At 40.6% G+C, this 15,292-nt stretch overlaps 2 protein-coding genes across 9 annotated transcripts in view; both read left to right on the forward strand.

Moving 5' to 3' along the window:
• The window catches only part of CHEK2 (checkpoint kinase 2), a 37,291-nt gene extending 33,344 nt beyond the window's left edge, over positions 1 to 3,947 (forward strand). For all 7 annotated transcript variants that reach the window (XM_006192257.3, XM_032472001.1, XM_032472003.1 and 4 more), the window contains 2 exons: positions 954 to 1,034; positions 1,825 to 3,947. In XM_006192257.3, coding sequence (XP_006192319.1) covers positions 954 to 1,034; positions 1,825 to 1,914 — 171 coding nt within the window. In that variant the 3' untranslated portion in view covers positions 1,915 to 3,947. The remainder of the gene's footprint in view (positions 1 to 953; positions 1,035 to 1,824) is intronic.
• A 2,556-nt stretch (positions 3,948 to 6,503) lies between these two features.
• TTC28 (tetratricopeptide repeat domain 28) overlaps positions 6,504 to 15,292 on the forward strand; it is a 477,930-nt gene continuing 469,141 nt past the window's right edge. For both annotated transcript variants that reach the window (XM_032471879.1, XM_032471880.1), the window contains exon 1: positions 6,504 to 6,659. In XM_032471879.1, coding sequence (XP_032327770.1) covers positions 6,558 to 6,659 — 102 coding nt within the window. In that variant the 5' untranslated portion in view covers positions 6,504 to 6,557. The remainder of the gene's footprint in view (positions 6,660 to 15,292) is intronic.

Here is a 15,292-nt window from a genome sequence, read left to right on the forward strand (position 1 = left end):
AAGGGGATTTGCTCTGGGTCTGTATTCTGCACATGCTACTTGGGAGTGGGTGTGCTGGCCGCAAAGCCCACAACTCTCATCATGGATGTTTCACCTTAATGAAGGTGGGAGAGGTTCACCAGATCACCTCTCGAGGCTCCCAGATGCAGAACTTTGAGCCCAGCAGAAGTGAACAGCCATGGAGGTGGGAGTTATCCTCATACACATCTGGACAGGAATTCTCTGTGTATCCTTCTCCCAACCCCCATTACCACCTCCCGCCCAAGAATCACCTGTAATGCTATGGCCTGTTCACTTGTCTTTTTTTTTTTTTTTTTTTTCCCCTTAATGGAGGCACTGGGGATTGAACCTAGGACCTCATGCATGCTGAGCATGCACTCTACCACTGAGCTATAACCCTACCCCTACCCCCCTTTTCTTACCTTTCTCATTAGCTCTGAGATATTGTGGTCCTTCTGGCAACTTGCACAGTGCTTGCTGGGTGAAATTTCCTAGGGTGCAGGGTTGCTTTGTTAGAGTGGCCCTAGTAGCTGGCCTCACTGTTGGCAGGGGAAGGGGAGACACCTGGAAAGGTCTGGGGGGCAGCATGGAGTCAGCCCCAGCCTCTGGCCCCCCTGATTGCCATCTCTTAGGATCTGGGTGGGATGCTGGTTCTGAAAGTCTTTGACTGCTAAGGTCTGTGGTTCTGTCTAACCCACTGAGAGCTGTTAGGCATATGGGTTTGGTTCAGCCATTGGTGACTGAGCGCGGACTGCTGATTAGACTGTTCTGGAAAGGTGGAGATTGGAAACACGTGGTCTTCGCCCTTCTGGAGCTTCAGTGAGGGCAGCTTATGTGTGGACAGACTGGACGTTTTAGCCCACTTCCCTGTTTCTGGGGGCATCCTGTCCCTGCTTTTCAGGAGCTTTCTTTCCCTCAGACACAGCCTACTTACATTTTTCATTTCTTCACAGGATGAGGACATGAAGAGAAAATTTAAGAATTTGCTTTTTGAAGAAGATAAGTCAACAGCTCTGCCCCAGGTCCCAGCCCAGGTATCCTGCATGATGGTCATTAACCGTAGGCTAAGTTTAAAGAGCCAATGAGTGGAGGATGAGTTTGAATAATCTCTTTAGCAGCAATTGCTTAACAATTTTTGTAAGAAATAACCTAATAGATACTTTGTTTCACCTTGATCTGCTCCAGTACCTTTAGAAGATTCACTAATGAAAGAGCACAGCTAGGGTTTGTCATTCAAGAAGTCTCCTGCAAGGCAAAGATTAGAAGACTGAATTAGGGGCACAGATTTAAATTTGTTGAAAAATTTTACATTTGGGGGAGTGGTAGCTAATTTATTGCTTATAAATTTATCCCTCTAAAGTTCTTTGTGTCAGTTAATATCTGTTCATTCCTATCCTGCCTTCTTTTAGTAACACGCCTCTTCCTACTGCTCCCTTGAAATTTTATAAGTGGGAAAACAAAGACATGAAAAAGATTGTCTTCCCACAAAAGAGCAAGACTTGAGTGAAAGGTATTGTGGTCCCTTTAAATTTCATAATTTAGGAGAAGACAACCAAGAGAAAGCTGGTTATGCTGCTGGCTTTCAGTATACATCACTGAGTGGTCGGAAGCCACAACGGAGAGAAATGTCAGTTCAATCAGTGTGTCTGAGTCTGGAGGGGTGAGGTAGTGATTCAGATTCAATGAGGACAACCAGTAGTTTTCAGTCCTCGAAGTTTCCCATGAAATGCTTCAAATTTCCTGGAAGCACATTGGGAAACTTTGACCATTGGAAAGAAGCCAAAGGTTTTCTTTGAACACTTCTCCCTTTTCTTTTACTTCTAGTCATCCACAAGTCGAAAGCGGCTCCACGAAGGGGAAGCAGGAGACGCCGACACCACAAAGCGCCTGGCTGTGTGTGCGGCTGTCTCGTGAACACCGGTTGGCCACGAAAGAAATGTGCCTTCTTGAACCGTGCTGTCATTTTGTTTAAATCTGTTGTATATATTTTGTATTTTCATGATGGGAACAATTGCTTTTCCACAATCATTGATACAGAATTCAAAACCTAATGGAACCTGGGCTTCGTGCTTCTGCCTGTAGGTCAGCCCTTACATACCTTCAGTGTGTATGTCTTTGAAGTTGTTATATGCCTTTTGTCTGGTGCTCCACCTTGGCTGTAACCAGGCAGCTTGGTGAGCTGTGTACAGATTCTAAAGGCCACTCAGAAAGTTGCAGGGAAAAGGGCACAGTGAGTCGCAGTGGGGTTTGTAGAGACTGGCTGCCTCCCTCCTCACTAGATGGTAGGTACCTTGGTGCATATACCACGGGCCAGCTTTAGAGTCACATTCTCACCCTCATAGTCCCTGAAACCAAAGGGCCAGATGAGGTGCAAAATTTTAAAACTTCTTGATTTTAGCAAGAGGACCAGGCACATTGACTATGTTATACATAATACCCACTTGAGCCAAACGCTTCAATATTTCTGCAACAAATATCCACAGGAAGAGGACAAGGAAAACTGTAAGTAACCTCTTGTCCCCTCAGGTCAGTCTTTTCTGTCACATGAGTCATAGAGGACTCTACAGTTTCAGAGCTGTTCAGATTTTGGAAATGCAGATAAGGCATGTGAACATGTCATGTTGACCCAATGATGACTGAAGAGGCCCTGTGTAAAGCCCTTTCCTAGGTTGGTCTTGTCTAGTCCTCAGTGATTCTACATGCAAGGTCCTCTGATCACCCTCAGGTTATAGGTGAGGAGCCCAGGCTGAAGGAGTAAAATGACTTATCCACTGTCACCCAGCTAAGAAGTGGCAGAGCTGGGACCCAAACCAGGGCTTTCTGACTCAAATTCATGTTCCTTATCTCCTTAGTCCCATATTCAGTCAGACTCATGGATGTTGACTCACATTGACAAAATTCACGTGAGACTGATGTCTAAATCTTGAGTGCCAGTTTGTTCAATCAGGGTAAGTGGGTACAACCCCATGTGGAAGTTGGGAATAAAGGAACAAAGGCACATTCAAATTACTTCATGGAAAAGGGGATTTGTTTCAACATTACAGATGGCTGAGGATGGGAGCCATCAGGAGTCTAGGCAGATCCAATAGCTGTCTCGTCTTTTTCTGACCCACTGATTTTGCTTCTCTTGTAACTTTGGCTGGTTGATGTGAAGCCACATTGTAGCTTGCTGACCATGCCATGAGTTGAGTGCTTTGGTTCAGATGCCACTAGTGAGCAGCCAGGGTAGGGTGGGGGCACATAGCTGATGCCCCAGGCACTGAGGGTGGTGGTTGGCAATTTCCATTAGAAGGGTGTGCAAGCGAGCATTCTGAGGCTTGGCTGGTCTGCTGAGGGCTAGATGGGGAGTTAGGTGGTTTGCATACTTAAAGGAATGAGGCTGAGATTGCCAAGTTAAATGGGTTTTAGCTCATTTGAATATTTAATGTGAAGGCTGTGGTTTCTTAGGGCATTTTTCCCTCTTGGGGCAGAGTCAGCCAGCCCTTCTCTGTTTCCCAAGTACTTCGTATCAGCTCCCTCTGATTATACCTACTGTGGTAGGGTGAATAATGGTCTCCAAACATGTTCCCAGCTTTATTCCCAGAATTTATGAATATGTTCCTTTACATGGCAAAAGGGACTTTGCAGGTGTAATTAAGTGAAGAATCATGAGATAGGAAGATTATCCCATTTTATCTAGGTGGCCCAATGTCATCACAGTGTTTCTTTTAAGAGGCACAGGAAGAGTCAGAGTCAGAAGAGATGGAGTGGTTTTCTTTGAAAACAGTGGAAGGGGCCACAAGCCAAGGAATACAGGCAGCCACTGGAAGCTGACAAAAAGCAAGGCCCCTCAGAGCCTTCTACAGGAACCAGTCCTTTACGTTACACCTTGACTTTAGCCAAATGAAACTAATCTGACTTCTGACCTGCAGAACTGTAAGAGAATAAATATGTGATGTTTTAAGCCACCCAATTTGTGGTAATTTGTTTCAGCAGCCATAGGAAACCAATATACTCACCAATGGTAGGTGGTCATCAGCTGCCGATTTAGGGCCACCCAGCATCCCTTCCTCTTCCTAATCTCACAGTCCAATTTCCTTTTGGGGGAATTCTTTCCCTATCACATGAAGTCATAGGGGGAGGGGGAGATGATAAATCTCAGTGTCTGCCTGCCCCCCACTATAGAAGCTGGAGGGGTTCCCTAGTCTCCTTCCTTGGTAGAGCTCTTTCCCCTGACTACCCAGCTGCAGTTGGGCAGAGGACTTTTATTAAACATGAGCAAATGATGCTAGGATGGCAGTGTTAGTGGTAGACACAATATTGTGCTAATCTGGGCTCTCTGTACTTCCTGACTTTGGCTTTGGACAAATTACTTCAAATTGCTAAGCTTTTATTTCCTTATCTGTTAAATGGGCACAATAAGAGTACTGAATTAATATGGTGTTTATAAGAATTCAAGAGTGGAAATTTCATTTAAAGTGCCTGGTAAGGAAGGGATCCATCAATGTTGGCTTCCATCATTAAAGGTGGGAGGGTCACATAAGTATCCAGAGGGAGCCATAGAAAGTTCTTTAGCAGGGAAGTAACATCATCTGTTCAGCTTTTTGGGGGCATATAAGATGGGTGGTTAATTGAGATGCCTTTGATAAAACAGATTTGGGGGATGCCAGGCCTGGGTGGGTGGTGGGAGCAGAGGCAGAGGGGCATTACACAGTGACTGAATTAATTGCCATTCCCTTTGGAAGAATGGATGTGTTGCTCTATAGTGGACCTGCTGTGCCTAGATGTTGGTGTAGTGGACAGCTCTTATCTGTATCAATCCTGAACCTGATGCCTCTTGTGGTAATTATAGCCCTATTTTTCTGGGAGAGGCATCCCTTCTTTCACTTGCCCTTACCCCACATCCTTCTGGTGGGGGCTGACCCTGTTCTCTTACTAGAAGGACTCCTTATAGCCAGATCTGGCCAATCTTGTAATTGGCTCAGGCAGATGAATGTGACCCAAATGGGTGCAATGAAAGTCAACTTGAGATTGGCTGGAATTACTGGGATTCAGCTCCTGCTTTTCTAGTCAGATATGACCTAGGAGATGCCCAAGACACTTTGTGGAGAGAAATGCATGAATGAAGGCATCACAGAGGGAAGCAGAGCTGAGAGACTGTATAAAGACTGAGGTTATTTGGAGCACTTGGATCCTGCTATGCCTGAAGTGAGATACTGCCCCTGGACTTTATTCCCTTTATTGTTTTACTCCAGGTGTTTCCCGCCTTCTCCCCTTCTCCAATCACTTGTTTCTGGAAAAGGCCAGACTAATAAATTCAAACATTTACAAACTCCGAGAGACTCTTGCACACTTTTTTTTTTAAGCAGGGAAAACATTCTCTACTGTTGTTTTTGTGCCAAGTTTTGGGTTTTTAGAGAGGTTTGGGGCAGAGAATGGAAAGCAAAGATGTGGGAAGTAACAATCCCTCCAGCCCCAAGGTTGAGTGAACCCCCTCCCAGCTAATTATGCCACAGGATTTGGGAGCAGAGCCCCCGTCATTAAACTTTTTAAGAGTCTTGGAAGGATAGGGCTGGAATTATACCAGTGAAGCTTGGAGAGCTTGGTGTGTACTAGGCATTGTGCTCAGAGACATGTGCCTCATCTCCTGAAAGCTCACCTCAACCCTGTGAGGTATTACTGCCAATCCCCCCATGTAGATTTAGAAATCAAGGCTGGCTCTGTCCTGTTAAAGGTTTCCCAGTGTCCAAGAGGTGGAGGGAGACTTGAACCGAAATGTACCTTTTCAAGAGCCCTTGGTTTTTAACGATAAAACAAAATTACCTAAGAGGTCTTATCACCTGATTACCACTTTGTAAGTACAAGGAGCAGGAGTTGACACTTCATCTGGATTATTTCGCGTCTTCCCAACATGGCTTGTTGGTCGAACCTTCCTAAGAAGGAACAGGCTCCTGGAGACCTGACATTAATCAGGCAAATGTTGGCGGACGTGTGGGACTCGAACTCAGTTTCCCCACTGAGTCTGGCTTTCCCAGGGACGTGTACATTCACCGTGCCACTTAGGCTCGTGCACGTGCTTGCACACCTCCGCGACTAGGATCTCATCCCCTCAGAGGCGTCTTTCCCCCCGCACTTCTTAGGGGTAACTCCGTCCTGGCCCAGACTATCGCCCCAAGCCCAAGTAGGTAAAGCAAGAAAGGCAGCGCCGGGTACGGGCCGCGGGGCCTGGTCGGGCGTCGTCCGTAGTGCGGCAGGAGGCAGCGACCAGCCCAGAACGGCGAGCGCTCGAGCCGGGCCGGACGGGTGCGGAGGGGGTGGGCGCGACGCTGGGAACAGCGGCGGGCTCTGGAGGGCGCGAGGCGGGGCGCGCGGGGAGGGGTCGGCGCGTGCGCGCTTGCGCGGTCGGAGGGACCCGCGGAGGCGCGCAGGGAGCGTGCGCGGCGCGTGCGCGGCGGGGGGGTGGTGTGGGTTGCCGCGGCGGCGCGCAGCACGGCGGGAACATGGCGCGCGGGGCCGGCGCGCGCGCCTAGCTGGCGGGACCGTTAGCTCGAGGCAGACGCAGCCCGGGCCCCGCGGGGATGGAGCAGTCACCGCCGCCGGCGCCCGAGCCCACCCCAGGGCCGACCCCGTCACGGAGCCGCAGGCGGCGTGAGTCTGAGTCGCCGCCGGCGCCGGCGCCGGTGAGTGCGTGAGGGGCGCGGGCCGGGAGACTTTCTTTGTGAAACTCCGTCGGTGCGAGCCGGGCCGGGCCGGGCCTCGGCGTCTGACGAGCACCCTGAGGCGAACCCGTCCCGCTGTCCGCGTTCGAGCCGTGCCTCGCGCCGCTCGGCGGCGGGACCCAGTCTGCCGCCTGCCCTCCTCAGTTTCCGCGGGAGTGTGTGCGCGCGTGACTGGGGCGTGGGGGGGTATACAGTCGGCGCCTAATGTGCGCGGTGCCTCCTCTTCGCCTCAGCCCACGGGAGAGGTAGACGGCTGCCACTGGGCGACAGGTGTCGGCCCAGCCCCCGGAGGCTCAGGTGCAGACAGCCCCAGGTAGAAAGAATCTGAGGAGTGAGCTGTCCGTCCTCGGAAGGAAGCAAATCTGTGGATGTCTCAGCACAGTGATTCTGGAATGCTTTACACCCACCTCAAATTCGTGGTGTGTTAGGGGTGTCTGTCAGTCAGGGTGAAGGATGCTGAGCGAACTGGACTTTGGAGGTGTGGCTCCCGCTGGATGAAATGGGTTGTTCCTGAGCACTGGACTCCCCCAAACAGCCAGGGTGTAGAAATAATCTGGAGCGCTTGGGGAAAATACAGGCGTCACAACTCACCCTGGGCCCACGGACTCGGACTCTCCGAGGTAGAGGAGCAGATTTTGACTTTTTAACAAGCTCATCATTTGTTATGATCAGGCCAATTTGACAAACACTGTTTTAGCATAAGCTTCCTGCGAGCAGGAACCTGGTCTGCTTGTAGCTCACCGTGGCATCTTGGTACCAGGTGCAGTGCTTGGCACGTGGTAGATGGTCAGTAAATATTTATAGGAAGGCCAAATAACCTAGGGAGTTTCCAAAATAGGAGTTCTGCAGGTATTTTCAGGAGCTTTTTGATATTAATATCTGTCAGATTTACTGTACAGTGTGATTTTTCTCAGGTCCCAACTTAATTGTTGTGACTTTATAAATGCCATGTTTTCAGTATGTTGTAGGCAAAAGCAGGCTATACATAGATTAGTATAAACCATCAACTATGTATATCCTGGCTAGGTTAAAATTAATTCTAAAACAAAATTCTGAATTTAAAAAAATGCATGTTTCTTTCTCTTCGTCATTTGGGAACACAAGGTTTATAGAATTTTATTCCTTTGAGGCAGGTAAATATTTACATTTTCATCAAAGCAAATCTGAATTACTGTTTACTCAGAAAAGTTGGCAATTTGCTTAAACCTCTGAGTATTTGTAATCTTTATGTGATATTTTGAAACTGAAATTTATGTTTAGTTCAGAGTCGGTGCTAATGTAGAATTGTTTGAAAGTTATTTATTTCAGGGACACTTTTTTTCATGTTTTAAAAATTTCAATAGTTGAATTAGTTTCAGTAGTTTTTGTTGTTCATGGACAAAATATGAATGTATAAGGAGATAAGATTTTGGAAGTTGAGATTGCATCTAAAGAAAAATGGAAAAATTAGATGCTCTTTTTTCTTTTGTTCCTTCTTGTTTTATTCTTGTAGTTTATAGGATGCCTTTTAAAAAATTCCTTCTTTCAGTTGAGCTTCAATTGACAGATAATGTATTAGTTTCAGGTGTGCAACATAATGATTTGATATATTGCAAAACAATCATAGAGTAAGTCTAGTTAACATCCATCTCCATACGTAGTTACAATTTTTTTTAAAGATCTCTAGCAACTGTCAAATACACAATGCAGTTTTATTAACTATAGTCACCATGACTTTTTCTACTACATATCTTTGGGAAAAAAACAGCTTTGTTGAGATATAATTGATCTTACAAAATATAGCCTTTGTCACTGGCTTCTTTGACTTAACACAGTGTTTTTTAGGTTCATCCATGTTGTACATGTTATCAGTGCTTTATTCCTTTTTATGGCCAAGTAATATTTAATTGAACAGATATACCACATTTTATCTTTTAATGCATTGATAGTTATGGATTTCCCCCCACCCCCCAACTTTTTGGTTATAATGAACAGTCCTACTATGAACATTTGTGTACAAGTTTTAGTGTGGACATTATGTTTTTATTTCTCCTAGGCATATCCCAATTTCTGGGTTATATGGTAACTCTATTTTATCCTTTTGAGGAGTTGAAAAAACTGTTTCCTAAAGCACCACATTATTCTGCATTCCCACCAGCAGTTTATGAGAGTTTTACAATCATGCCAGTACTTGTCTGTCTTTTTAACTTTAGCCATCTAAGTAGGTGTTAAATGGTATCTTATTGCAATTTTGTTTTACATTTCCTTCTTGACTAATGAAACTGGGCATTTTTTTTTTTTTGTCCCTGTTGACCATTTCTGTATCTTTGGAGAAATATCTATTTAAAGGCTTTGTCCATTTTGGGGGTCCAAGTTTTAATTGGTTATTTGTCTTACTGAATTGTAGGAGTTCTTTAAATATTCTGGATACTAAGTCAGATATATGATTTGCAAATATTTTCTCCCATTCTGTAGACTGTCTTTTCACTTTTTTGATAGTGTCCTTTGTTGCAAAAAAAGTTTTAATTGTGATGAAGTCCAATTATCTATTTTTCTTTTGCTCATGCTCTTGGTGTCATATCTCAGAATCCATCGCCAAATCCAAGGTTGTAAAGGTTTACCCCTATGTTTTCTTCTGAGAGTTCTATGTTTTTAATCTTTATATTTAGGTTGTTAATCCATTTTGAGGTAATTTTTGTGTATTGTGTAAGGCAGTGGTCCAAATTTATTCTTTTGCATATGGTGATCCAGTTGTCCCAGCACTATATATTGAAAAGACTGTTCTTATCCCATAGAATGTTCTTTGCACCCTTATTGAAAATCAACTGACTATATGTTAGTTTTAATTTCTGGACTCTCAGTTTTATTCTACTGTCTATCCTTATGCCAGTACTATACTATTTGGTTACAGTAGCTTTGTAATAGATTTTGAAATTAAGTGTAAGTCCTATAACTTTATTCTTCTTTTTCAAGACTGTTTTGACTTTTCTGGGTCCCTTACATATGGATTTTAGGATCAGTTTATTAATTTCTGCCAAGGAGTAGCTGGAATTTTTATAAGGATTGTGTTTAATATGTCCTTTCAGTGATGTTTTGTAGTTTCCAGGTTCAAGTCTTACCTTTCTTCCAAAAATTTATTCCTGAGTATTCATTTATTTGATTTGGTGCTATTGTACATGAAACTGTTTTTAATGTTTTGTTTTACATCGTTGTTGTTCATCACTAGTTCATTCTAGTGCATAGGAGAAATACAGTTGAGTTTTGGATATATCTTTTAATCACTATTTAGTGGTAGTCTGTTCAGTTTTCAATTTCAAATCTTTCCCTGCAAATAGTGAGGAAGAATGGTCTTTGAAAGCTCAAGTGTGGATGCAGATCTAGATTCATATCTCTAAGTTTTTGTTCTGCTACTTACTAATTGTATGAGTTTTTGCCAACTTTTAACTGCTATACATCTCCGTATTCTCAAAAGTATAATGGGGTAGCAGTATCTTTCTCAAAGTATTGTTAAATAAACCAGAATGTGGAGGAGGGGGAGGGTTTAGCTCAGGGGTAGAGTGTGTGCTTAGCATGCGTGAGGTACTGGGTTCAATCCCCAGGACCTCCATCAAAATAAAGAAATAATTAAATAAACTTAATCACTCCACCCCCCAAAAAAGAGAATTTAGGTAGGTGTTCAGAACAATGCCTTGGTAGGGATTTGCTACTTGTTGTTTATCTTCTTTTCAATAATTAATTCTATGTAAAAGCATGCCAAAAAGCAAACAAAACTACTAAACCAGAAAACCAAAACAAAATTAAAAACCCTTTCCCCCAAAACCCCAACCCTTCCCAAATAAATAAACGTAAAATGACAGGGAAAAAGCAAACAAACAAGCACAAAAACCCACAAAGGGAAAACCGCAAACAAAACCCTCAAACCTCTTCCTGTCCTCATCACTTTTCTGTGACCCAGAAAATCCCTGTGAGTGCTTGAGGAACAGTGAAAGGCAAAAGTTTCTCACATCACACAGTTGTATTATAAAAGCCTGCTAAATCTAGGCTGCTGTAGATGATATTTGACAATGTATTTGTAAGTATTACTAAAAATAATAAAAGTGTAACTGAAAGCTGTTTGCTTTTACCCCATAGTTTTTATTAATGTGCTATTATTTTAGTACTTATTTCTCCTAAAAGCAGAAGCAACATTTTTTCATTAAATTTGATGGTTACAGTTATCACTTCTTTTGATTGATTGCTATTTTTAAAAAAAACTCTTAGAGACGAAGTGTGATGTTTGAACTGAAATTTAATAGTACTTTTATTTTGATGTCTCTTCAGTTGCTGGAATATATTGTTATTTTGTCCGGGAAGAAACCAGAGACAATATAAACCAAATATGACGCTTGGAACATATGTTCATTGAATGTTACTCTGAATCAAAGAAAATAATTATTTACACTGTAAATATTATTTTAACAATAAAAACTTACCTTCAAAAATCACAGTTATAATTAAATTTATAATCCACAAGTCCAGATTGATAGCTCATAGACATTTCTATGAGAATATTTTAAATCAAAGTTGGTGTTTGTTTTTTTAAAATGCTTTTATTATTACAAAAGCTGCATGTGTCCATTGTACAAAATTATAATATACAAGATAAGCAAAAATACCCCCATAGCATTACAAATACAGTGATTACTACTATTAATATCTTAATATATATCTTCTTGGAACTTTTTCTGTGCATCTTTCTGTATTATAGTATTTGCACACATACACACAAGTGTTTGTAGGTGTTTTAACTAAAATAAGAGAACACTGCACAAAATGTCTTTAATTTTTATTATATTTTATTATATTTAAAATCAGCTTTATTTAGGTATAATTCATGTAAAATAAAATTTATCAACTTTAAATGTATAGCTTTGAGTTCTGACAAATATATATAGTTATATAATCACCATCACAGTAAAAGTAATAGAAGACTGACTGTTCCTTTTTATTACTGAGTACTACTCCAATGTATGTGTCCTACAACTTGCTAACCATTCACCAGTTGATGAACATTTGGGTTGTTTCCAGTTTTTAGTGATTGTGAATAGAGTGGCTATGAACATTCACATCTAAGTCTTTGTGTTTTCATAATACAGACATCCATACACATATGTATGTGTGTGTGTATACATATGTGTTTTTTCTTTTCTGGTAAATATTTATGAGTGGGGTTGCTGGAATGTATGGTGAACATATATACGTTGTGAAGCTTTTTTCAGTCAGTGATTTCCATCCCCCCGCCTTTTCATTTAAGTAAATTTTCCTCTTATTAAATTCTCAGACAGTATCTAGTATTATTCTTACATATTCCAAATGTTCTTTAAAGCTGTTATGTCAAAGTCAGTATCTAATCCAGGACCAGGACTTAATTAATATTCTTATGTCTCTTAATCTAGCATGACCCCTTTTTTCATGACACAGAATCATTGAAGAAACCTAACCAGTTGTTCTGCAGTTGTCCTCTGGATTTGTCTGGTGGTTTCCATGTGGTGTCATTTATCTTGTTCCTTTATTTCCTGTAAACTACAGGCTGTACAGAAAGATTTGATGGATCCAAGTTAAATATTTTTGGCTAGAATTACATAATCGGTAATGTCTACTTAATGTTGCAATATAAGGCTCATTTTATCATTAGTATTTTCTTGCTGTTGAGAAATGGAAAACAGTGATAATATCCTTCTATTCTTTAACTAGAGGTTAGCGACTAGTCCCTCTTACTAGAGATCAAAAGTAGTGTTGGGAGATTGAAAAGGCAGTAACTGTAACTAGAGAGTAGAACAGAGAAAGGGGGGAAGCAGATGTCATAGTATGGCTCTAATTACTCTCACAGTGACCACTACCAAAAACCCCTTTTCATCTCATGGCTACATTACCTCTAGGAGAGGAAATTTCAGTCTGAAGAACATGCATTATTTAATAATTAATAGTGCAAAGTTAACTTGAAGCAATCTGAAATGTGAATGGTTGAGATTCTAGCTGACAAATGATGATTTATAATGAGGATGTAGTACTATTTTGTGGATAAAGAACAGGATTGCTAACAAATAGCTGGTGGTCTAAGTAACACAGCTAACCTGACTCTGTGTTGTGGTTTTGCAAGATTTAAAAAAGTTTAGCTGGAACTGTTAAATATGGAAAGTTATTGTATGTGATTTCCCTTTTCATGATTACATATTTGGTATTTCCATGCTATCACTGGCTAAGCTTGCCATAGTGGACTTTCAGAAATTTCCATACTAGTGTTTCAAATTACTGTGGACTTAGTTCAGAAAATAATAGGTAAGGTTTTTTTTTTTTTTTAATTACTATTCTTTGCACTTGCAGAATTGCATTAAGAATATCACTTTGATGAAGATGAAACTTACTAAGATTATTATTTTCTTCTGTCAGTCATCATAAAAGGAAAATCAAATTAACCTTAATATTTAGCTTTTGCCAAAAAATGCATATAGAAATACATTGGTGCTCATTTTTAGATTATAGACACAAGAAAAAATAGTTTTTGAAGGTGAGGAGGAGAAAGTCATGATAGAATAGGTTAAAAGACAAAGACATACTGGGAAAGAATCAATCAAATAAATAGAAAGTAGAAGCAAGTGGAGATGGGAGAAGGAAAGAGGGTAATTATTAGATATAAAAAACAAACATTCTAGAAATTATTATTGGGATCTCTGTGTGACTATTCTTTTGTGATTGAATTCTGCAGCATCAAGTAAAGCTGAAATGGATTCAGTTCTTTGGGGCTGAAGGTATTTTTCTTGGTTGTTTTATTTTAGCAGTTGGACTGGCCAGTTTAAGGAATGTAGTTTTAAAATAAAAATAAGTCTAATCTTGATATCCTATGTTCATGGTCCAAAAGACTTAACAGTGTTAATATGACAGTACTCCCCCAAATGATGTGCAGGTTAAGCACAGTTCCTATCAAAATCCCATCTGCCTTTTTTTTTGCAGAAATCGACAAGAATTTCCATATGGAAATGCAGAGTACCCAGAATAGCTAAGGCAATCTTGAAAAAGAACAAACTTAGAGGACTCAGAATTCCCAATTTCAAAATCTACTGTAAAGTGACAGTAATCAAGACAGTGAGGTACTAGCATAATAATAATAAAGTAGACCAGTGGAATTGAGAATCCAGAAATAAACCCTCACACTTATTGTCATTTGATTCTCAACAATGATGTGAAGACCATTCAATGGGGGAAAGAATAGTCTTTTCAATGAATGTTGCTGGACAATGGACAACTGGATACCAACGTGCAAAAGGATGAATTTCGACCCTTACCTCATACTATAAACAGGAATCAACTCAAAGTGAATTGAAAAACTTAAATGTAAGAGCAAAAACAGTAAAACTCTTATCAAAAAGCACAGGCCCAAACTTTGTAACCTTGGGTTAAGCAATGATTTCTTAAATATAATACCAAAAACACAGGTAAGAAAGGAAAAAGTAGATAAACTGGACTTTATAAAAATGAAAAATGTTTATGTGTTAAAAGACAGCTGCCAGAAAGTGAAAAGAAATCTCACATAATGGAAGAAAATATTTGCAAATCATATATCTGATAAGGGACTTGTGTTGGTAATATATAAAGAACTCTTATAACTTAATGATAAAAAGACAAAATGTAATTAAGAAATGGACAAAGTATTTGAACAGAAATTTCTCAAGAATGCATACAAATGGCTAACAAGCATATGAAAAAATATGCAAAATCATTAGTCATCAGGGAAATGCAAATCAAACCACAATGAAATACCACTTCATGCCTAGTAGGATGGCTAAAGTGAAAAAGACAATAACAAGCATTGACAAGGATATCAAGAAACTGGAGCTCTTGTATACTGCTAGGAAGAATGTAAAGTGGTGCAACCATTTTTTTATTGAGTTATAGTCATTTTACAATGTTGTGTCAAATTCCAGTGTAGAGCACAATTTTTCAGTTATACATGGGTGCAACCATTTTTGAAGACTATTTGGTGACTCTTCAGAATGCTAAACATAGAGCTGCCATGTGGCATAGTGATTCTACTCCTAGGCATATACCCGAGAGAAATAAAAGTATTTGTCCACACAAAAACTTGTACATGAATGTTCATAGCAGCATTATTCATAATAGGAAAAAAGTGGAAACAATCCATAAGTGCATCAACTAAGTGTTAAGTGGATAAACAAAGTGGTATATTCATACAAAGGAATATTATTCAGCCATAAAAAGAACTAATATATGATACAATATAAATGAACCTTGAAACCATTGTTCTGATTAAAAGAAACTACTCATGAAAGATCACATATTGTATGATTCCATTTATGTGAAGTATTCAGCATAGGCAAATCCATGGAGACAAAAAATGGATTATTTGCTAGGTACTTGGGGTAGGAGTGGGAAGGTGCTCCTAATTGGTATGGAGTTTCTTTTTGGGGTGATGGGAATATTAAAATTGTGGTAATGGCTTTCAAACTGAATAAATCAAAAACTGTGGAACTGTATCCTTTAAATGGATGAATTATATGGTATGTGAAATATATCTCATTGGAGGTGTTAAAAAAAAAGGTTAACTAGGAAAAAAAAAA

This window comes from Camelus ferus, chromosome 32, assembly GCF_009834535.1.
Source record: "Camelus ferus isolate YT-003-E chromosome 32, BCGSAC_Cfer_1.0, whole genome shotgun sequence".
NCBI lineage: Eukaryota > Metazoa > Chordata > Mammalia > Artiodactyla > Camelidae > Camelus > Camelus ferus.